Source organism: Oncorhynchus kisutch, linkage group LG22 (genome assembly GCF_002021735.2).
Source record: "Oncorhynchus kisutch isolate 150728-3 linkage group LG22, Okis_V2, whole genome shotgun sequence".
NCBI classification, from domain to species: Eukaryota; Metazoa; Chordata; class Actinopteri; order Salmoniformes; family Salmonidae; genus Oncorhynchus; species Oncorhynchus kisutch.
The window spans coordinates 10,374,863-10,397,477 of record NC_034195.2 but is presented as its reverse complement, the minus strand read 5'-3'; the positions used below and the strand labels follow the sequence as shown (position 1 = coordinate 10,397,477).

General features: G+C 43.7%; 1 protein-coding gene, 1 long non-coding RNA gene and 1 pseudogene across 4 annotated transcripts; all 3 read left to right on the top strand.

Moving 5' to 3' along the window:
• Positions 1-104: 104 nt before the first annotated feature.
• Positions 105-2,664, top strand: LOC116356378 (uncharacterized). The gene is made up of 2 exons (XR_004204896.1): positions 105-556; positions 2,416-2,664. It is a non-coding gene; the product is annotated as an uncharacterized LOC116356378 (long non-coding RNA).
• A 7,885-nt stretch (positions 2,665-10,549) lies between these two features.
• LOC109867246 (60S ribosomal protein L28) lies at positions 10,550-16,793 on the top strand. Of its 3 annotated transcripts, XM_020456302.2 has the most exons (5): positions 11,811-11,986; positions 12,830-12,920; positions 13,529-13,652; positions 13,892-14,010; positions 16,602-16,753. In XM_020456302.2, exons 2-5 carry the CDS (start codon positions 12,840-12,842, stop codon positions 16,689-16,691), a joined length of 414 nt encoding a protein of 137 aa, XP_020311891.1. In that variant the 5' UTR covers positions 11,811-11,986; positions 12,830-12,839; the 3' UTR covers positions 16,692-16,753. The 3 variants fall into 3 exon arrangements, with proteins under 3 accessions (XP_020311890.2, XP_020311891.1, XP_020311892.1); XM_020456301.2 differs by having other exon boundaries at positions 10,550-12,920; XM_020456303.2 differs by lacking the exon at positions 11,811-11,986 and having other exon boundaries at positions 12,789-12,920; positions 16,622-16,793.
• Positions 16,794-20,707: 3,914 nt separating this feature from the next.
• Positions 20,708-20,885, top strand: LOC116356406 (uncharacterized; annotated as a pseudogene).
• The last annotated feature ends 1,730 nt before the right edge of the window (positions 20,886-22,615 follow it).

Here is a 22,615-nt window from a genome sequence, read left to right as displayed (position 1 = left end):
AGAGCTCAGAGGCTGAGCCTGTCTCCACTAACTAAAACAAAAGATAAGGAAAAAGTGTCAGATCAATAATGAAAAATAATTATTTCTCAGACAGCGCCATAAACTTCCATTTGCCTCATGCAAATTGCTGTGGAAATGTTATAATGTAGTTCTCTAAGCACTTTATATCGCAATATCTACTAAGCTAACATGGAGTTATTTCAAGATGGTCATAATGTATCATATAGCCAATAGATGTTTTATTTTAGGACCTCTGAAGGTAATAAAAACAGAATTGAATAGCACAGTTTTACATGGCAAAACAGACTGTCGTAGAGATTTAGTGATGTCAGAGCAAAACCCGACACTCGTGTTCGTGAGTCATCTTTCAATGGCGGTGCTTTATTCGTTTGTAGCTCAAAATATTGTGATTTATTTTTTTTACCGACTTTTGGTGAGTATGTTCGTGTCTGGTTCCTCTTGTGTAGAAAAAGACATTTCACAAGCCACATGTTATGAAATAGGCGCGAGCTTTATATCGTCAGAGTGAATTGAGCTGCAGCCACTACACGAAACGGTAAGTAGCATAAACACGGGGAGCTATTCTTAAAAAAACATTTTTTTAACATTTTTTATAACAAATCAATACATAAAGCACATGAAGGAACACAAGCATACATAGATTACAAACAATAGACAATCGAGCTAGGGGGTACAATATCACATTACAATTACACAAGGACCTTATTAAGGGACATGCGTATACTTACAATTCTATCAGCTTTTTTGTTAGTAGAGCATTTAACTGTCTTAAAATACAGTTCAATTTCATTTTGTAGGGTACGAAAATGTGGTTTTCTGTTTGTAAATTTACATTTGTGTATATGAAATTTGGCCAAAAGAATAATGAAATTAATTACATAAAAATTATTCCGCTTGTATGTAAAGAATCCAAACAGTACATCTCTCCACAATAGTGTAAAATCTTCATAAATGTGTTCAATTATAAACCTACTGATGTCTTGCCACAGTTTTCTTACATGCATACTGTAGTGTCTTAACACTTAGTACTTATTTATGTAATAAGAAAGACTCTGTATACAAGCAATTGAACTGGAGCTTCACATTTACTCAAACTAGTTAGTACCAGAATAACATAGAACAATACAGCGCATGACCAAGGGTGCTCCATCCTTAAAGGGGACATCAGTAATTAACAGAACATAACACATACAATGCCAAAAAAGATGCAAAACTGTTTCTGGGTGGTCATTACAAAAGGAGCCATTTGAGTTGATGTTTTCCTTAAACTTCTTCATATAGTGGTTGGCAGGATAATATTTATGAATAATTTTAAAGGAAACTTCCTTAATTTTGTTAACAAGTAGGTATGTGTGTGGCGACATCCAAACTGTTTTCCAACAGATATTATCAATAAATCCATTCCAATAAGGCATGACATAAAGTATAGATACAACATCCTGCACACGGGGAGCTATTCAAAATGTTACTGTGATGCTAGACAACTTCAATGGCCAGAAGGTAGCTTGTCTCTACCACCATAGTAGAAGTAGGGGTGCTGTAACACCCCCTGAAAAGTCTGAATTGTTTTTTCTTTACAAAAGCAGTGCACTGGGCCCTTACTAGTCCTGTATTAGCGGACCGATTATTGCCAGTCTTGCTCAAGCAAAACAAATATGTAACCCCGATTTTCTGCCTGACTGTGGTGCTCAACCTGTTTTGTTAGAATTTGTGATCACAACAAAACTACATATTTTACTCAAGTAGAGAGAATTAAATTGTGTTTTCTTTGAAAAGATGGGCCTGGCTGAGAATATAACATTAATTTTTTTTGCCTGAGTGTGGCGCTGTTAACCACAATTTTTCGGGATTATCTTGTGACCAGAACAAAACGACAGTTTACTCATAGTTATTCGGCTGTCCCCATAGAATAACCCTTTTTGATTTCAGGTAGAACTATTTTGGGTTCCATGAAGAATCCTCTGTGGAAATTATTCTTCAAAGAGTTCTCCTGTGGGGACAGCAGATAACACCTTTTTCCCCCCTAAGAGTGTAGAGATTTAAATAAATTGTGTTTATTTGATAAGATGGGCCTGGCATAAAAAATACAATAAAGGGAAAGGCTCAAGAAATAGGCTGATTATCTTTTTTGCATATCTCTATTTCCAATGCTGGCTGCCATGGTTAACACAATGCAGGACCATGAATTCTACCTGAACTGACTCAGAAATGTAACATAAGTAGACCTACAGTATCACAGCGAGGTCAAACAGTTGTGTTTTAGTCAGATTTATCCAGTGCACACAGCAGAACTATTGATTATTCTCCACATCCAGTGCATGTGGTGTACTATGCTCTTAGTCATGCTCTCACTAACTCCCAACTTTTTCTGTCTCCCCTTCTCGATGGCCTGAGGCTCTATGACGACAACTGAGGACACCCTGGCCTTACCTGGATGTGCCTGGTCCAATCCCACCTGGCCCCCATCTAACTGCTACCTGCCTGTTGCTGCCTCCGCTGGTTCTTTCTTCCCAACAAGTCACTGAAACCTGAGCCTGATTTAGCTTTGAGCCTCTTTGCAGATGTCTTCAATACATAAAACGTATATATGTTATGGCTTTACATCCCCTGCTATATTGTGGATAAAGAGTTACCTGTCTAACAGAACACAGAGTGCGTTCTTTAATGGAAGCCTCTCCATCATAATCCAGGTAGAATCAGGACATGCCACTGGCTTCGAGTAAAGCCAGAGTGTCTATGTATGCGGATGACTCAACACTATATACGTCAGCTACTACAGCAACTGAAATGACTGCAACGCTTAACAAAGAGCTGCAGTTGGTTTCAGAGTGGGTGGCCAGGAATAAATTAGTGAATTAAATATTTCTAAAACTAAGAGCATTGTATTTGGGACAAATCATTCACTAAACCTCAACTAAGTCTTGTAATAAGTAATGCGGAATTTGAGCAAGTTGAGGTGACTAAACTGCTTGGAGTAACCCTGGATTGTAAACTAATGGTCAAAACATATTGATACAACCTGTGTTGAGCAGCGGTCTAAGGCAGGTGTCACTACAGACCCTGGTTCGATCCTGGGCTGTATCACAACCGGCCGTGATCGGGAGTCCCATAGGGCGGCGCACAATTGGCCCAGCGTCGTCTTGGGTAGGCTGTCATTGTAAATAAGAATTTGTTCTTAACTGACTTGCCTAGTTAAATCAAGGTAAAAAAAAAAAGAACTGGTGTAAAGCTTTAACACATACGTTTTTTCAGCAGCAGACTTATGATCGATAATGTCAAAAGACGCACTGAAGTCTAAAAAAAACTATATTTTTATCACCAATTTTCCTCAGCCAATCATCAGTCATTTAGTAGCTAAGATGGGGAGAAGTCTGTCCATAATAAAGTGCTACTCTACCTTCTTAACAGCATTATCAACAAGGCAGGAACTACAGGCTCTAGTTTTGTCGCACCTGGTCAGTCGTGGGGTCAGGTGCCGCAACAAGGGACTTAGGAAAATTGCAATTGGCTCAGAACAGCACGGCTGGCCCTTGAATGTACACAGAGAGCTAATATTAATCTCTCCCTAGCTCAAAGTGGAGGAGAGATTGACTTCATCACTATGAGAGGTATTGACATGTTGAATGCACCGTGCTGTCTGTTTAAACAACTAGAACACAGCTCGGACACCCATGCATACCCCACAAGACATGCCACCAGAGGTCTCTTCACAGACCCCAAGTTCAGAACAGACTATGGGAGGCGGACAGTACTACATAGAGCTGTGACTACATGGAACTCTATTCCACATCAAGTAACTGATGCAAGCAGTAAAATTATATTTAAAGAACAGATTAAAAAAACACCTTATGGACTGTGAAGCAACACAGACACATACACACATAAACATGGATTTAGAACTGTAGATATGTGGTGTAGTGGGGGCCTGAGGGCACACTGTGTTGTAAAATCTGTGAATGTATTGTAATTTTTTTTTAATTTTATAAACTGCCTACATTTTGCTGGACTCCAGCAATAGTAGCTGTTTCCTTGGAAGATCTTTTCCCATTCGGATGTTTCCCACACAGATTTTTTTCCCAATCGGTCAAACAAATAATGCCTTATTACCATCGCTAAATTGTAAAGACATCAATGCCGGTGTGTGTACTTGTTTGCAGACTCTTTTTTTTAATACAACTTTGACAGTACTGCTGATCATAGCACTTGGCTTGCACTTGCAAATTCAGCACACACAACATTCTATAATAGAATTGTGTTATTTGAAGCATCAAATAGTGTTATTTGTGGTGTATCTTTTTTGACACGCAAAGACCCAAACGGCGATCCGTACGCAAAGATCCAAACGGCATTCCGTACGCAAAGACCCAAACGGCGTTCCGTACGCAAAGACCCAAACGGCGTTCCGTACGCAAAGACCCAAACGGCGTTCCGTACGCAAAGACCCAAACGGCGTTCCGTACGCAAAGACCCAAATGACGTTCCGTACGCAAAGACCCAAACGGCGTTCCGTACGCAAAGACCCAAACGGCGTTCCGTACGCAAAGACCCAAACGACGTTCCGTACGCAAAGACCCAAACAGCGTTCCATACTTTAGTCTCTCCTCTGTGGTTTCCAAGCTGGTCTCCAGAAGAGGAAAGAACTGATCCCAGCCATGAAAGCTACCAGAGCGCGTGGGGACATTGCTTACATCCGCTATGACAGGCTCATTGTTCACCCTCCCTCCTAGAAGCCTGGAAGGGATGAGAGAGCCAAGCCTGGGTTCGTAGCCTCAACCCTGCAGCACACACACACCAAGTGATTAATGGACTGCTGAATTATTTTATTTTATGTTGCTTTGTCTGCTCTTTTCAATAGTATGTCTATCTCTGATAAGCTACCCAGGAAAGGCATGGAAATAAGCCTTAGCCTTAGAAATAAGGTTCATGAAATCAATAACTTGATAACATCAGATAACACTCTTATATTAGCCATTTCTGAGACTCACTTAGATAACTCATTTGATGATACAGCAGTAGCAATACAAGGATATAACATTTATAGAAGAGACAGAAATGCTTATGGGGTGGAGTTGCTGTATATATTCAGAACCATAGCCCTGTAATGCTTAGAGAAGACCTTATGTCAAGTGTTATTAAAGTGTTGTAGTTGCAGGTTCCCTTGGCACATCTAAAGCTTTTTCTTTTGGGGTGTTGCTATAGGCCACCAAGTGCTAACAGTCAGTATCTAAATAATATGTGTGAAATGCTTGATAGTGTATGTGATGTAAACAAAGAGGTCTACTTTCTTGGGGACCTGAATACTTACTGGTTTTCATCAAGCTGTCCGCTCAAGGGGAAGCTTCTTAAAAACACCAGTCTCAAAGTCAACAGTGAAGACGCGACTCCGGGATGCTGGCCTTCTAGGCAGAGTTGCAAAGAAAAAGCCATATCTCTGACCAGTTTCTGTGTTCTTTTGCCCATCTTAATCTTTTATTTTTATTGGCCAGTCTGGGAGATGGCTTTTCTTTGCAACTCTGCCTAGAAGGCCAGCATCCTGGAGTCGCCTCTTCACTGTTGACATGGATACTATTGTTTTGCGGGTACTATTTAATGAAGCTGCAAGTTGAGGAATTGTGAGGCGTCTGTTTCTCAAACTAGACACTCTACTGTACTTGTCCTTTTGCTCAGTTGTGCGCCGGGGCCTCCCACTCCTCTTTCTATTCTGGTTAGAGCCCGTTTGCGCTCTTCTGTGAAGGGAGAAGTACAGTCGTGGCCAAAAGTTTTCAGAATGACACAAATATGAATTTTCATGAAGTCTGCTGCCTCAGTTTGTATGATGGCAATTTGCATATATTCCAGAATCTTATGAAGAGTGATCAGATGAATTGCAATTATTTGCAAAGTCCCTCTTTGCCATTCAAAAGAAATGAATCCCCCAAAAAACATTTCCACTGCATTTCAGCCCTCCCACAAAAGGACCAGCTGACATCATGTCAGTGATTCTCTTGTTAACACAGGTGTGAGTGTTGACAAGGACAAGGCTGGAGATCACTCTGTCATGCTGATTGAGTTCAAATAACAGACTGGAAGCTTCAAAAGGAGGGTGGTGCTTGGAATCATTGTTCTTCCTCTGTCAACCATGGTTACCTGCAAGGAAACACGTGCCGTCATCATTGCTTTGCACAAAAAGGGCTTCACAGGCAAGGAATATTGCTGCCAGTAAGATTGCACCTAAATAAACAATTTATCGGATCATAAATAACTTCAAGGAGAGCGGTTCAATTCTTGTGAAGAAGGCTTCAGGGAGCCCAAGAAAGTCCAGCAAGCGCCAGGACCGTCTCCTAAAGTTGATTCAGCTGCAGGATCAGGGCACCACCAGTACAGAGCTTGCTCAGGAATGGCAGCAGGCAGAGGGCAGGAGGCGTAGACTTTTGGAGGATGGCCTGGTGGGCAGCAAAGAAGCCACTTCTCTCCAGGAAAAACAGGAAAAAGCACCTTGCCATAAGGCAAAAGTGATAACTAAGTGGCTCGGGAAACAAAACATCGATATTTTGGGTCCATGGACAGAAAACTCGCCAGACCTTAATCCCATTGAGAAGTTGTGGTCAATCCTCAAGAGGCGGGTAGACAAACAAAACCCCACAAATTCTGACAAGCTCCAAGCATTGATTATGCAGGAATGGGCTGCCATAAGTCAGGATGTGGCCCAGAAGTTAATTAACAGCATGCCAGGGCAGATTGCAGAGGTCTTGAAAAAGAAGGGTCAACAAATATTGCTTCTTTACATCAACTTAATGTAATTGTCAATAAAAGCCTTTGACACTTATGAAATGCTTGTAATTATACTTCAGTATTCCATAGTAACATCTGACAAAAATATCTAAAGACACTGAAGCAGCAAACTTTGTGGAAATTAATATTTGTGTCATTCTCAACTTTTGGCCACGACTGTACAAAGCGTTGTACAAGATCTTCAGTTTCGTGGCAATTTCACGAATGGAATAGCCTTCATTTCTCAGAACAAGAATAGACTGACGAGTTTCAGAAGAAAGTTCTTTGTTTCTGGCCATTTTGAGCCTGTAATCGAACCCACAAATGATGATGCTCCAGATACTCAACTAATCTTAAGGCCAATTTTATTGCTGCTTTAACCAGAACAGTTTTCAGCTGTCCTAACATAATTAAAAAAGGGTTTTCTAATGATAAATTAGCCTTTTAAAATTATTAACTTGTTTTAGTTTACAATGGAGCCCCTAGTTCCACTCTTCATACCCCTGATACCTCCTTTGTCCCACCTCCCACACATGCGGTGACCTCACCCATTACAACCAGCATGTCCAGTGATACAACCTCTCTCATCATCACCCAGTGCCTGGGCTTACCTCCGCTGTACCCGCACCCCACCATACCCCTGTCTGCGCATTATGCCCTGAATATATTCTACCATGCCCAGAAATCTGCTCCTTTTATTCTCTGTCCCCAACGCTCTAGGCGACCAGTTTTGATAGCCTTTAGCCGCACCCTCATTCTACTCCTCCTCTGTTCCGCGGGTGATGTGGAGGTAAACCCAGGCCCTGCATGTCCCCAGGCACCCTCATTTGTTGACTTCTGTGATCGAAGAAGCCTTGGTTTCATGCATGTCAACATCAGAAGCCTCCTCCCTAACTTTGTTTTACTCACTGCTTTAGCACACTCTGCTAACCCTGATGTCCTTGCCGTGTCTGAATCCTGGCTCAGGAAGGCCACCAAAAATTCTGAGATTTCCATACCCAACTACAACATTTTCCGTCAAGATAGAACTGCGAAAGGGGGAGGAGTTGCAGTCTACTGCAGAGAGAGCCTGCAAAGTAATGTCATACTTTCCAGGTCCATACCTAAACAGTTCGAACTACTAATTTTGAAAATTACTCTTTCCAGAAATAAGTCTCTCACTGTTGCCGCCTGCTACCGACCCCCCTCAGCTCCCAGCTGTGCCCTGGACACCATTTGTGAATTGATTGCCCCCCATCTAGCTTCAGAGTTTGTTCTGTTAGGTGACCTAAAATGGGATATGCTTAACACCCCGGCAGTCCTACAATCTAAGCTAGATGCCCTCAATCTCACACAAATCATCAAGGAACCCACCAGGTACAACCCTAAATCTGTAAACAAGGGCACCCTCATAGACGTCATCCTGACCAACTGGCCCTCCAAATACACCTCCGCTGTCTTCAACCAGGATCTCAGCGATCACTGCCTCATTGCCTGTATCCGCTACGGAGCTACAGTCAAACGACCACCCCTCATCACTGTCAAACGCTCCCTAAAACACTTCTGTGAGCAGGCCTTTCTAATCGACCTGCCCGGGTATCCTGGAAGGACATTGACCTCATCCAGTCAGTTGAGGATGCCTGGTCATTCTTTATAAGTAACTTCCTCACCATTTTAGATAAGCATGCTCCGTTCAAAAAATGCAGAACTAAGAACAGATATAGCCCTTGGTTCACTCCAGACCTGACTGCCCTCGACCAGCACAAAAACATCCTGTGGCGGACTGCAATAGCATCGAATAGTCCCCGCGATATGCAACTGTTCAGGGAAGTCAGGAACCAATACACGCAGTCAGTCAGGAAAGCTAAGGCCAGCTTCTTCAGGCAGAAATTTGCATCCTGTAGCTCCAACTCCAAAAAGTTCTGGGACACTGAAGTCCATGGAGAACAAGAGCACCTCCTCCCAGTTGCCCACTGCACTGAGGCTAGGTAACACGGTCACCACCAATAAATCCATGATTATCGAAAACTTCAACAAGCATTTCTCAACGGCTGGCCATGCCTTCCGCCTGGCTACTCCAACCTCGGCCAACAGCTCCGCCCCCCCGCAACTATTCGCCCAAGCCTCTCCAGGTTGTCCTTTACCCAAATCCAGATAGCAGATGTTCTGAAAGAGCTGCAAAACCTGGACCCGTACAAATCAGCTGGGCTTGACAATCTGGACCCTCTATTTCTGAAACTATCCGCCGCCATTGTCGCAACCCCTATTACCAGCCTGTTCAACCTCTCTTTCATATCGTCTGAGATCCCCAAGGATTGGAAAGCTGCCGCAGTCATCCCCCTCTTCAAAGGGGGAGACACCCTGGACCCAAACTGTTACAGACCTATATCCATCCTGCCCTGCCTATCTAAGGTCTTCGAAAGCCAAGTCAACAAACAGGTCACTGACCATCTCGAGTCCCACCGTACCTTCTCCGCTGTGAAATCTGGTTTCCGAGCCGGTCACGGGTGCACCTCAGCCACGCTCAAGGTACTAAACTATATCATAACCGCCATCGATAAAAGACAGTACTGTGCAGCCGTCTTCATCGACCTTGCCAAGGCTTTCGACTCTGTCAATCACCATATTCCTATCGGCAGACTCAGTAGCCTCGGTTTTTCGGATGACTGCCTTGCCTGGTTCACCAATTACTTTGCAGACAGAGTTCAGTGTGTCAAATCGGAGGGCATGCTGTCCGGTCCTCTGGCAGTCTCTATGGGGATGCCACAGTGTTCAATCCTCGGGCCGACTCTTTTCTCTGTATATATCAATGATGTTGCTCTTGCTGCGGGCGATTCCCTGATCCACCTCTACGCAGACGACACCATTCTATATACTTCCGGCCCGTCCTTGGACACTGTGCTATCTAACCTCCAAACGAGCTTCAATGCCATACAACACTCCTTCCGTGGCCTCCAACTGCTCTTAAACACTAGTAAAACCAAATGCATGCTTTTCAACCGTTCGCTGCCTGCACCCGCATACCTGACCAGCATCACCACCCTGGATGGTTCCGACCTTGAATATGTGGACATCTATAAGTACCTAGGTGTCTGGCTAGACTGTAAACTCTCCTTCCAGACTCATATCAAACATCTCCAATCGAAAATCAAATCTAGAGTCGGCTTTCTATTCCCCAACAAAGCCTCCTTCACTCACACCGCCAAACTTACCCTAGTAAAACTGACTATCCTACTGATCCTCGACTTCGGCGATGTCATCTACAAAATTGCTTCCAACACTCTACTCAGCAAACTGGATGCAGTTTATCACAGTGCCATCCGTTTTGTCACTAAAGCACCTTATACCACCCACCACTGCGACCTGTATGCTCTAGTCGGCTGGCCCTCGCTACATATTCGTCGCCAGACCCACTGGCTCCAGGTCATCTACAAGTCCATGCTAGGTAAAGCTCCGCCTTATCTCAGTTCACTGGTCACGATGGCAACACCCATCCGTAGCACGCGCTCCAGCAGGTCTATCTCACTGATCATCCCTAAAGCCAACACCTCATTTGGCCGCCTTTCGTTCCAGTTCTCTGCTCCCTGTGACTGGAACGAATTGCAAAAATCGCTGAAGTTGGAGACTTTTATCTCCCTCACCAACTTCAAACATCTGCTATCTGAGCAGCTAACCGATCGCTGCAGCTGTACATAGTATATCGGTAAATAACCCACCCATTTTTACCTACCTCATCCCCATACTGTTTTTATTTATTTACTTTTCTGCTCTTTTGCACACCAATATCTCTACCTGTACATGACCATCTGATCATTTATCACTCCAGTGTTAATCTGCAAAATTGTAATTATTCGCCTACCTCCTCAAACTTTTGAACGGTAGTATATGTTATGGTTAGTTTTCCTTATCTTCACTGTGGAATGTCCATATTGATCCTCTTGGTTGTGTTGGTCCTCTTGATCCATCCACCTGTCTTCTTTGTTAGTGAGGCCTGATCCCTTCATCCCATAGTTTTTTTTCTGTAATCTAATTTAATATGACTGAAGATCCAGCATTTTATGCCAGGCCCCTTCCAATAGGGTATTACAGACTCGTTAGAACTTTGACCACACGCTCTCTAGACGGACTACATGCCCTCTATCAAATCAAAACTGGAATTGTTACTCAAAACAAAAGTTTAGACATTTATACAATAAATCATACCTAGTTTGATGTTTCTGTGACAGTGAATTAGTTATTGATTTATACAGTTTACAATGGCATTTGATTATGTATTTCTATAGTCAACTGTAATGTTTACTCAAAACAAAGGTTGTAAAAGTATGCTCGAAATGTATATAATAAATCATACCTAGTTTTGATTTTTCTGTGACAAATGTAACATTAGTTATTGATTTATACAGATTTAAATAGCATTTTAAAGATTGTATTTATTTCCATCAAATCAAAACTGGAATTTTAATTCAAAACAAAGGTAAAAGTATGCTAAGACATTTATAGAATAACTATATATATTATGTTTCTGTGACAATCAATTAATTAGTTATTGATTTTTACCATTTTAATTGGCCTTTGGCTTATGTTGAATGTGTGAATATAAAATCGGTTTAGGGTAGGGGCGTCCAACGGATCCCTGATTTTTTGTCTATTTAACTAGGCGAGTCAGTTAAGAACAAATTCTTATGTACAATGACGGGCTACCAAAAGACAAAAGGCCTCCTGCGGGGACGAGGGCTGGGATAAAAAAATATATCTAAATATAGGACAAAACACACATCACAAGTGAGACAGCACTACATAAAGAGAGACCTGATAGCAACGACTCTGGTTAGAAAGCAAGGTCATGGCTAGAAGGAATCCTGCTTTTATCAGAATGTACTTTTCGTAGCAGATTGGGATAATTAGGCTTAGAAAAGGCTACTACTTTTAATGAAAGCTCGACCCATGTAGACATAGCCGATCAACAGAGGCGCACAGTGATGACGTAAGAGACAAACTACAACGTTCTGTTAGTGTCCCTCCGACATACATTTAAATAAAAAAGTACATTGTAAAATTATTCAAACAAAAATGATTTTATAAGCACATTTTTTGAAAATATTGCCGTTTGTCTGACTTCTTATTCATCTTCTGATTTTCTCTCGGGGAAAAAAAATGATTTCAACGTGCATTGATCTATCAAATACTCAATGTAATGCGGTTTCCGCCCTTTTCTGTCCTCTTTTTCCGCTGGAAGGTAACGTGGTTGTTTGGTGTTCTTGTAGTCGTATTAAAAATGTCGAACAATTTGACCTGTGCTATGTTTAGATTGCTAATTGTTTAATAACAGCATACGTTTTTATTACATAGGTGTGATATTGATTGTAGCGATACTTTTTATAGACATTTCTAATCGAACTGTTTCAAATCGGTCAGCCTGCTGCTAGGCCCTAAATCAGTCTGCCATACTACGAGGTAAAGTTAGCTGGCGTGGTTGTTTGTCCTATACAGAGCACCGGGCTTCGACGTGCGCCCTCATTTGTAATCTGGTGTAGCTAATGCTTGTCAACTATATATATTTTGCATATTTTAAATCCCTTTAATCTGAAACAGTTGAAGGGTTTAACACGCGATATTCACAGTCCCACTCAACTGGACCATATTCATGCGATTTAGGTACCTAACTTCCTATCCTAGCTATTTAGCTAATTTAATTAGTTTGAGGTAGCCAATTACTAGTTGGGTACATTTTTGCCTACTATAGGAAGGTGACAAAACGATCCTGCCAAGTTGCTCTGTTTTATAGCCTGGCTTTTAGCTAACGTTAGCCAAACAAACAATGAACTTGTTCTATTAACGTTCGTTTTCTGCAAAATGTGCCTTTGATTCCCGTGTTACTTGACTACCTTGTATTAAATGATCTCATTGCCAAAATCTATTTATCGACTTCACCAGAGTCCGATAAACTCGTGGGTATCATTTGTCTGTCCAGTATGGAGGAAGTGCGCTAGTTTCGCGAGCCAATTTTAACTAGCCTTGGCGCAATGACTGGAAGTCTATGGGTATCTGCTATCCCTTTAACGCTTATTGTCTGTCCCAGGTTCGTCAACATGTCTTCTCATCTGCAGTGGATGGTCATTAGGAACTGCTCCAGCTTCCTCATCAAGAGGAATGGACAGACTTACAGCACCGTGAGTACAACTAACAGATGGCCAAGAATCAGTGGTCCTAGTAAATGTACCCCACATACCTGGTGGATCATGAACTAGGTCATGCTTGCAGTCAGATGTTCTTTGAGTTTGTTGAAATGTTGAGAATTAGTCTGTGGTCTGTCAATTCTTTATTCACATAACAAAGATGAATGTACACTGAACAAAAGGAGAAATTAACATTCAATTCTTGCAACAGCTCTGGTGGACATTCCTGTAGTCAGCATGCCAATTGCATGCTCCCTCAACTAGAGACATCTGTGGTGTTGACCAAATAGCACATTTTAGTGGCCTTATTGTTCCCAGCACAAAGTGCACTCGTGTAATAATCATGCTGTTTAATCAACTTCTTGATATGCCACATCTGTCAGGTGGATGGATTATCTTGGCAAATGAGAAATGCTCACAGGGATGTAAACAAATGTGTGAATCTATTTCAGGTCATGTTGCGTTAATATTTTTGTTCAGTATTCACATGGATTGACCATGCAGGGTCGTGCTACAGGATTTGTCAATGCTGCAGATTGAGGATTTAAGAAACAAGTTTAATGGGATTTGTTAGTCAAATGTAATTTACTTTTGTTTAACAGGAGCCCAACAACCTGAAGTCCAAGAACTCCTTCCGTTTCAACGGGCTGGTGCACAGGAAGACTGTTGGTGTTCAGCCTGCAGCTGATGGAAAGGGTGTCGTTGTCGTGCTGAAGAAGCGTGCAGGTAAACATGGTTCTCCATAAAACCAATCAGGAAATGAAGTACAGTTCCACCACATACCTGTTTATGTTGATTCTTCAATACTTGTCATAATCCACCTCTTGTGAATCACCTTAATTGTCTTGCTGTAAAGATATTGGTAGCTGTTGTACCTGTGAACCTGACTGACATGTCATTAATTTAGGTCAAAGCGTACTCTAAGAATGTGAATTGAGGGAGTTTCGGCTTGTTTTATTACTCAGGCCAGCGCAAGCCTGCCACTTCATATGAGAAGATCACCATCAACAAGAACTCGCGTGCCACTCTCAGCAGCCTGAGGCACATCATCCGCAAGAGCAACTACAGAAAGGACCTGCGCATGGTGAGCACACTACTAAACCACTTGTTTTTCTACTGGTCTTCAATATTTGTGCAAGGGACCAACCAGGCTTTTGACAAGTCTGTAAACCCTGTTGGATTCAGGACTAGGATTGAAGACTTCTGTAGTCCCACGCAAGTTTGCATCATAGACGATGATGGGCCGATTTTCCCTGACATTGATAAAGGGCGAGATTCTATCAAATGTGTGCTAGCTGACATCCACATAGAGGTTGTTTTTGCAGTGTAGGAAGTGGACCTGTGTTTGTGGTCAAATCCACAAGCGGCTCCTTGCGTTCCCTTATTGCGGACACTGCCACTCTATTTTCCGTGAAACCACACCCAACTTTATCTGACAACCCATGCAGATGTCTTACAAGTTCAAACACTCAAATGTGTGGTGATCAATCGTATACACCTTGATTACACTGATTATACCCCATTCAAATAAACATGCATTAGAATACACTTTCTTTCTTTGTTTTGAACTTCTAACACGTTAGGGATAATACGGTAGTGGTTTGTGACACAAGCAGCTGCTCACACCACAGACACCGCCAAAATATCCCCTATGCGGATTAGAGGTCGACCGATTATGATTTTTCAGCGCCGATACCGATTAATCGGCCAATTTTTTTGTTGTTGTAATAATGGCAATTACAACAATACTGAATGAACACTTATTTTAGCTTAATATAATACATCAATAAAATCAATTTAGCCTCAAGTAAATAATGAAACATGTTCAATTTGGTTTAAATAATGAAAAACAAAGTGTTGGAGAAGAAAGTAAAAGTGCAATATGTGCTTTGTAAGAAAGCTATTATGTCAGTTCCTTGCTCAGAGCATGAGAACATATGAAAGCTGGTGGTTCCTTTTAACATGAGTCTTTAATATTCCCAGGTAAGAAGTTTTAGGTTGTAGTTATTATAGGACTATTTCCCCCTATACCATTTGTATTTCATTAACCTTTGACTATTGGATGTTCTTATAGGCACTTTAGTATTGCCAGTGTAACAGTAGAGCTTCCATCCCTCTAGTTAGCGCACGCTAACTAGCTAGCCATTTCACTTCGGTTACACCAGCCTCATCTCGGGAGTTGATAGGCTTGAAGTCATAAACAGCGCAGTGCTTGACGAAAGTGCTGTTTGAATGACTGTTTACGAGCCTGCTTCTGCCTACCACCGCTCAGTCAGATTATATGCAACGCAGGACAGGCTAGATAATATCTAGTAATATCATCAACCATGTGTAGTTAACTAGTGATTATGATTGATTGTTTTTTATAAGATAAGTTTAATGCTAGCTAGCAACTTACCTTGGCTTACTGCATTCGCGTAACAGGCAGTCTCCTTGTGGAGTGCAACGAGAGAGAGGCAGGTCGTAATTGCGTTGGACTAGTTAACTGTAAGGTTGCAAGATTGGATCCCCCGAGCTGACAAGGTGAAAATCTGTCGTTCTGCCCCTGAACAAGGCAGTTAACCCACTGTACCTATGCCGCAATTGAAAATAAGAATGTATTCTTAACTGACTTGCCTAGTTAAATAAAAATAAAAATGGTGTATAGATATAAAAATGTGGAAAATCGGCGCCCAAAAATACAGATTTCCGATTGTTATGAAATTTTGAAATCGGCCATTTACGATTAATCGGTCGACCTCTAATGCAGATGTCTGCCAACGCGGGTTAAGCTCAATCTGATTTAATTGAGGCCCGAGTCTTTGGAAGTCAATGGAAGTTCTCCATTGAAAGTGTTTTTTTTTTGTCCAGCTCCAGCTTACACGGAACCCAAACTGGTTGCGCGTGTGCCATCGTGGGTAAATGTATTTTGGCCGCCCACACCAAACGCGATCACGACACGCAGGTTAAAATATCAAAATAAACTCTGAACCAATTACATTAATTTGGGGCCAGGTCGAAAAGCATCAAACATATATGGCAATTTAGCTAGCCAACTTGCTAGCTAATTTGTCCCATTTAGCTTGCTGTTGCTAGCAAATTTGTCCTGGGATATAAACATTGAGTTATTAATTTACCTAAAATGCACAAGGTCCTCTACTCCGACAATTAATCCACACATAAAACAGTCAACCCGAATCGTTTCTAGTCACCTCTCCTCCTTCCAGGCGTTTTCTTCTCTGGACTTTATATTGCGATTGGCAACTTTCAGAAATTTAGTGCATTACCGCCACCGACCTCGTTCGTCTTTCAGTCACCCACCTGGGTATAACCAATGAGATGGCACGTAGGTACCTGCTTCTATAAATCAATGAGATGAGAGAGGCAGGACTTGCAGCGCAATCTGCGTCACAAATAGATCTGACTTCCATCTTAGCCCATGGAAATGCAGATCCTCGTTGACGCGCGCGAGCAGTATGGGTGCAATAATTTAATAATATAGATTTCTAAATGTATTTTGCGATGTGAGCCGTGTAGTCAGGGTATTAGTGTACAGAAATCCGACCCTTGCAGTGTACATGAATAAACCCATAGGGCTTAAAGTTGTGTAATGGGTTTATGGTCAGACTTGTAGCAAGTAAAAGATGGATCCAAGTATAATATCTTAAAGTTGAAAGATGTCTTATGTTTTCCCAGGCTGCTCTGCGTCGTGCCAGCGCCATCCTGATGAGCCAGAAGCGTGTGGTGGTGGTGAAGAGGCGTTCCAAGGCTGCCAAGACTGCATAAAGTTGCCGAGTTATGACAAATAAAAATAAAAAATGGGTTTGAGAAACACTACCCTCTAAGTCTTCAATCTTTGGGTCGTAAGAATAAAGAGCAATGCCTCAAGTTGGCGTAAGTGGCTATAACACCACTGTATCATGTGTTTGATGGTTCCTAGGAGCACTTATTTTCCTTTTTGATGGTGTAATTTTGTTTTTGGCAGGCCTAATTTAAATGGTGCTATGCAACATCCCCTGTTTCTGATTCATTCAATCTGGTTATTTAAACCCACAGCCCATTTCCTGGTTTCCCGATAGCGATGGAACTTACGAGTGTTTTAATGATGCATCTTTCCTACAATGGCCGAATGTCACATGCGTTTCCCCAAATGCCATGCATAGAGAATGGTCGCTTAGTGTGTCGATATCAGGGGTTGGAATACATTTCTAGAGAAACTGGAACGAAAGTGAACAGCAGTTATTTTAAAAGCATGGGAATCGGTTGATAACTTTGTTCCGGGCAATAATTTCTTTTGTCCAACAATGCATATGCCAAAGCCCTCACTCTCACAAACTACCAGCTAAAAGTATTTGCCTGTGTGTGCTGGTAGGTAATGTGCCCTTCCCCCTCTGAAGTTTAGACATTAGAGAATGGATTATATTTTCAATGATAGTTATGGATACTATAGTTTCACATAGGATTTATTAACTACAAAAGGAAATATGTGTTTTTAATTCTGGTGCCACTCTCCGCACACATTAAAAGTTCCTCCATAGAAGCTGCTCCTCCGTAGGTATGAACCGCTTAGCCTAATTTGAAGGGTAATTCTCAACCCCATTTTCAGCCTTTGCCCATCCCCTTAAAAAATGCATTCAGCTGAGAAGTTGTGGTTCGAGGGAATTGCTCATAAATGTAGTTCTGAGGCCAGCACTTTTCTCACATCCACTGGCACACTGATAATTGTCGCCTCTATTAGGTTTTGATTGGACAATGTATCTTAAGTAATTTTTTTATTTTTTATTTCTACCCCTCAGTATTCCTGAGTGAAATTTGCCAACTCAGCTGAGAACGCCATTGCCTAAATGGTCACCAGATGGCGTCGCGATCAGTTTCACTAGTTAGCTTGCTAAATGTTTTTTTTTTATATCACATAGGCGCTTATTAAAATGACCAAGAAATTCCACAAAGTTGTCAACACTTGAATCACAGAGAAAGATTCATTATGACCACTTCCTTCCGTTTGTATATCGAGAAAGGTGTTGATTTGATTAAAACAATGAGGGAAAGCTGACAAAATGGGGCTAATATAACATTTCTGTTGGAAGGAGAAAATGGAAGAAAGACAAATAGAACTAAAGATCATACAGTCAAAGTGAAAATGTAGCATGTCATCATTGGGTGTGGTGAGTGATTCTGCCCTAAATGTAGCCTAATGAAGCTACTGATACCTCACCAAGTCACCTTATGTTTTACCAGTTTCATGAATTAACGTGGACTGTCTTTAGGATTTGGTTGGTGGATCGTACTGGTGTGTACCTACTGTACTGGTTACCTACATTCAATTCTTGATACGGTAATAAAAATTGGGAAAAAGGAAAATTGCCCTCTAAAAAACAACACCCCATTGGGCTTGGGCAGTATGATGGCAATTGCGTCATCTGGACCTATTGGGGCGGTAAGCAAATTGGAGTGGGTGGAGGTGATATGGTCCTAGACTTGTCTCTCAAAGCACTTCATGATGAAGAAAGTGAGTGCTTCAGGGCGGTAGACATTTAGCTCCGTTACCTTAGCTCTCTTGGGAACAGGAACGGGGGAGGTGGGGGGCTTAGGGGAGGGGGCAGGCAAGCGAGCGATGGGGGGGGGGAAGACAGATGTGCGCCCCCTGTGTTTGCACGACTCATCTGTCCCTGTGCCCCTAGAGGATATTGACAGTACGATCTCCACTCTGTCTATGGCCCTGGGGGAAGAGGGGCTGCAGCGGTTCTCTTTGAAACCGCAAGCCTGCGTCCCAAACCCAATCCCGCCATCATGGGCAGAGGACCTGGGGGAAGGGGAAAACAGAGAGCCTAGTGGGTGGCGAGCAGGTGGCCTTTTCTGAAGAGGACCTGTATTCGTCGAACGAGGGGAGCATCTTTGCATCCCTGTCGGAGGAGATGGAGCAGGGGAGCATCGGGTGAGCCTCCTGTTTTGTTTTTGGGGAGTTTGGAGAATAATATTTTTGTTTTCCTTATGGATACGATCACTTTTGTTAGTGTAAATGTAAGGGGGTTGAGGGATAGGGTAAAAAGAAGGGCGGTTTTTCGTTATTTAGAGGGTGTGGGGTTTGACTTGTTTTTTTTACAGGAGGTTCACCTAAGGGATAGAGGGAATGTTGTGAGGTTTGAGAGGGAGTGGGATCAGGGGGAATCAGTTTGGGGTATAGGGGGGGTTCACTCTTTTCGGGGGTAGGGATTTTGTGTGGGCATAGGGAGGTTGAGGATACTTTTGTTGTTATGCAAGGGAGGGTTTTGGGGGTGGATATCACTTTTAGGGATAGTAGTTATAGGTTAGTGGTGGTGTATGGGCCACAGGTGGCAAGGGAGATGGTGGACTGTCTGACACCCCTGTGTGCCACAAATAGGCAGTTGGTGATAGGAGGGGATTTTAATATAGATTTAGGGGTAGGAGGGGATAGCAGTGCAGGCTCCATCACCGGGCTAATGGCTTGCCATGGACAATGGCTGGTCCCACTGGGAGTTAAGCAGAGGCTTGACTATATTTCTCTATCTAGGTCTTTGGGTTAGTTGTCTGGTCGGCTGTTGCCTGTCTTCTTTTCAGATCACGACGGGCTGCTCCTGCAGGTGAGTTCTCGAGTCTGCCTCTTCGGTAGGGGGTACTGGAAATTAGATTGGGATGTGCTGGATGAGCAAACTTTCGTTAATGCCTTTATTGGTGTGTTTCGGGGGCTTGAAGGCCTCCGGTCCATGTGCGAGGGGGTGTTAGAGTGGTGGGACTTAGTCAAGGTAAGGATTAGGGTCTTTATTATAGGATATTGTAAGAGGAGAAAAGGGAGGAAAGGAGGGAGGTGGATCATATCCAAAGGTTGCTCTAGCTCGAGTACGAGGCAGGCAACCTCGGCGGGTCGGCCGACTGGGAGAGATCCACTTCCCTGAAGGAGCAACTCAGGGAGCTGCAGGAGCGGAAGGCTCGAGCTTTCCTGGAGCGTGCGCAGAGTGTCTTTTTAGGGCATAACGAGACTTGTTCCGCTATGTTCTTTAAAGATGCATTTGCGACTTTAAAAAAAACCCACCTGCGTGTCGCCGGGGAAACGTTGGGTGGGGAGGAGCCGGCTTTTGCCAACCCGCTGAGGTCTGCCGAGACCCCCGGGTGCAGGGTTCCAATTTGTGGGTTATCGCTTCTCGGCCTTTTGGCTCAGATCAAGCTTGGTACCGTAGTGCCCCAAAGCCCGTTGAGTCAAAAGGTCGAAGGAAGGCAGGAGGGAGGAAGGTTTATTGTTTTGTTTTGTATTCCTTTTCTACCAGAGGCTTCTTTTTTTGAAGAGAGCTTGATGCCTGAGAAAATGAAGTTTCAGGGCCCTTGTGGGCTCCCTCTCTTTCTTCTTTGTTTACACCCCTGACTGAGCTTGATCTCCCAGGCATGGCCCAGGGTTGGGTGATGGAGGGAGGATCAAGCTTCCTCTTTGGGGACGTGGGGTCCCCAGTCCAGAGTCCGGGGGAGGGCAGGGTGGTAGACCTGAGCGTGGAGAACATGACACAGGCACAGTGTGTGTGCCGGGTGGGGGGATGCGGGCTGACGGGGGGGGGGGGTGTCAGGAGGGGAGATGGCGTCCCTGTTAGTCGGGATGGAGATAGGGAAGTTAAGGTGAGATTTTGTTGTTGTTTCTTTTGGTGGGTTTATATGTAGTTGGTAGGTGGGAAGGGGAGGGAAGATGCTCCCATGACTTTTGGTTTTGATTATTGTTTACTAGTTTTGAAATGACATTTTTTGTGTTTGAGATGATTGAATTATGGAAGATTATTGTTTGAGTTTGAAAGTAATAAATATATTTTATAAAAAAAAAAAAACTCTGTTCTTATCAGTTTAATATCTGATATGTCCCCAATCGGGGGACTACATATTAAATAGATTTTTTGAACAGGGAGTCGGAAATGGGGCTTGCTCCGTCCGCTCCATGCATCGACCCAGTATTGCAGTATCTCCGGGAACGGTGCAACACTTATCTCCTGTTGTCAAGGAAAAATACAAAGTCACCAAGCTATGTAAACAGCTAGCTAGCAGAAGAAGAGAAGGAAAGAAAAAAGAAGAAACATCCAAACTGAAAGAAGGGCGGAGCGCCCTTCAATGGGGTCTCCCGTTTCCCTCCTAAACCTATCGACATCCCCTCCACCCCTCAGGTGAACCTCCTGTAAAAAACAAACATCAAAACCCAACCCCTCTAAAAAACTAAAAACCGCCCTCCTCTTAACAAAATCTCTCAAACCCCTTACATTTAAACTAAACAAATTCCAGAAATATTCATTAATAATTAACAACAAAAACCCTCAACAAATAAACCCAAACCAACAAAAAACAGGAGACTCACCCGATGCTCCCCTGCTCCATCTCCACCAGCGGGGACGTCCTCTCCTCTCCTGACGCCTCCCAGTCCTCCTCCATCTCTCTAACCCAGGATGCAGGCAGTGTGTTAGGCCTCTGAGTGCCCTGCATCCTGGGTTCCTCACCACCACCCTCCAACCCTCCCTCCTTGTAGGCCTCGGGACTGAGTGTAGGGGAGCCCATCTCCCCAAACAGGAGTTGAGAACCCCCCCCAGACAAACAGCCCCCCCCAATTGCTCGCTTAGCCCCCACCTCCCCCTCCACACCCCCCTCCCTCTCACTGCCTGTCGAGCTCCCCCTCCTCTTCCCTTTTTTGGTGTAGGGGGGAGACCCCACCCCCCTTCCCCGCTAGCTCCTCCACCATTTCCTTCATTTCTTCCCCGAGGAAGCTCGACAGGCTATCCCCCCACTCCTTCACTCCATCTTCCTTTTCCACTCCTTCTTCTGTTCCCGTCACCGTTCCCTCCTCTACTCCTTCTCGCACCACTGTCCCCTTCCTCTTCTCTGCTCCTTCACCTTCTTCCGCCTCCTTCTCGCCTTCTGTTCTGGCCTTTTCTTCTCCTCGCCTCTCTCTTCTCACATCTTCCTTCTTGCCATGCTTTCTTCTCCCCGTGCCATTAATGTCATCCACACCCTTCCGTTCTCTTCTCCCCCCATCCCCCGCTCTCCCTCCAGCTGCAGACGCGTACGACCTTTGACGAGCCGGGTAATCACGCCACAGGTGTACTGACGAGCCACACCCGTGGCAAACCTTGGGCTCGTCACAATCCTTGGCCTCGTATTCTCCCGACCCACAGAACCTGCACTTTCTGGTGTTGCACGAGGCCAGGATATGGCCGTAGTCCATACAACGCCTACAGAACGGAGGCTGACTGGCATAAAATAATGTCCCCCTGTCAGCCCCCAGGGAGAACATCGCCGGAGGATGGAGGTAGCCATCCAAACCCTTCGGGTCCCCCATTGAGAAGCACCTGGAACCCTCTCCTCCCGTTCCAGAATCCCAGAGAGTCCCTGAGGTGCCTCGCTGAGGAGATGTTGTCCACATATCTCCCCAGAAAGGCCCTCACTTCCTTGTCCTTCACATGCGGATTGTACATACTTTCCCACTTCCCCTATTGTCAAGAGTCCGACCAAAGGTGGCTTTGTTCATTGCCAGGCCGGTCACCTCGTAATGGCACAGGGGTCTCGCTTTCCCAACCTCTTTCACCTTCCTCAATACTTCTGCATGCTTCTCCTCCTTATGCAGCGTCACGTCGTAGGCTCCCTCCATGGGATTCGCTTGGAGGCACAGCACGTCCCTCGCTTCAAGCTTCAGGGTTCCCATGAGAATAGTCCTCCCGAAGGTCTCTCTC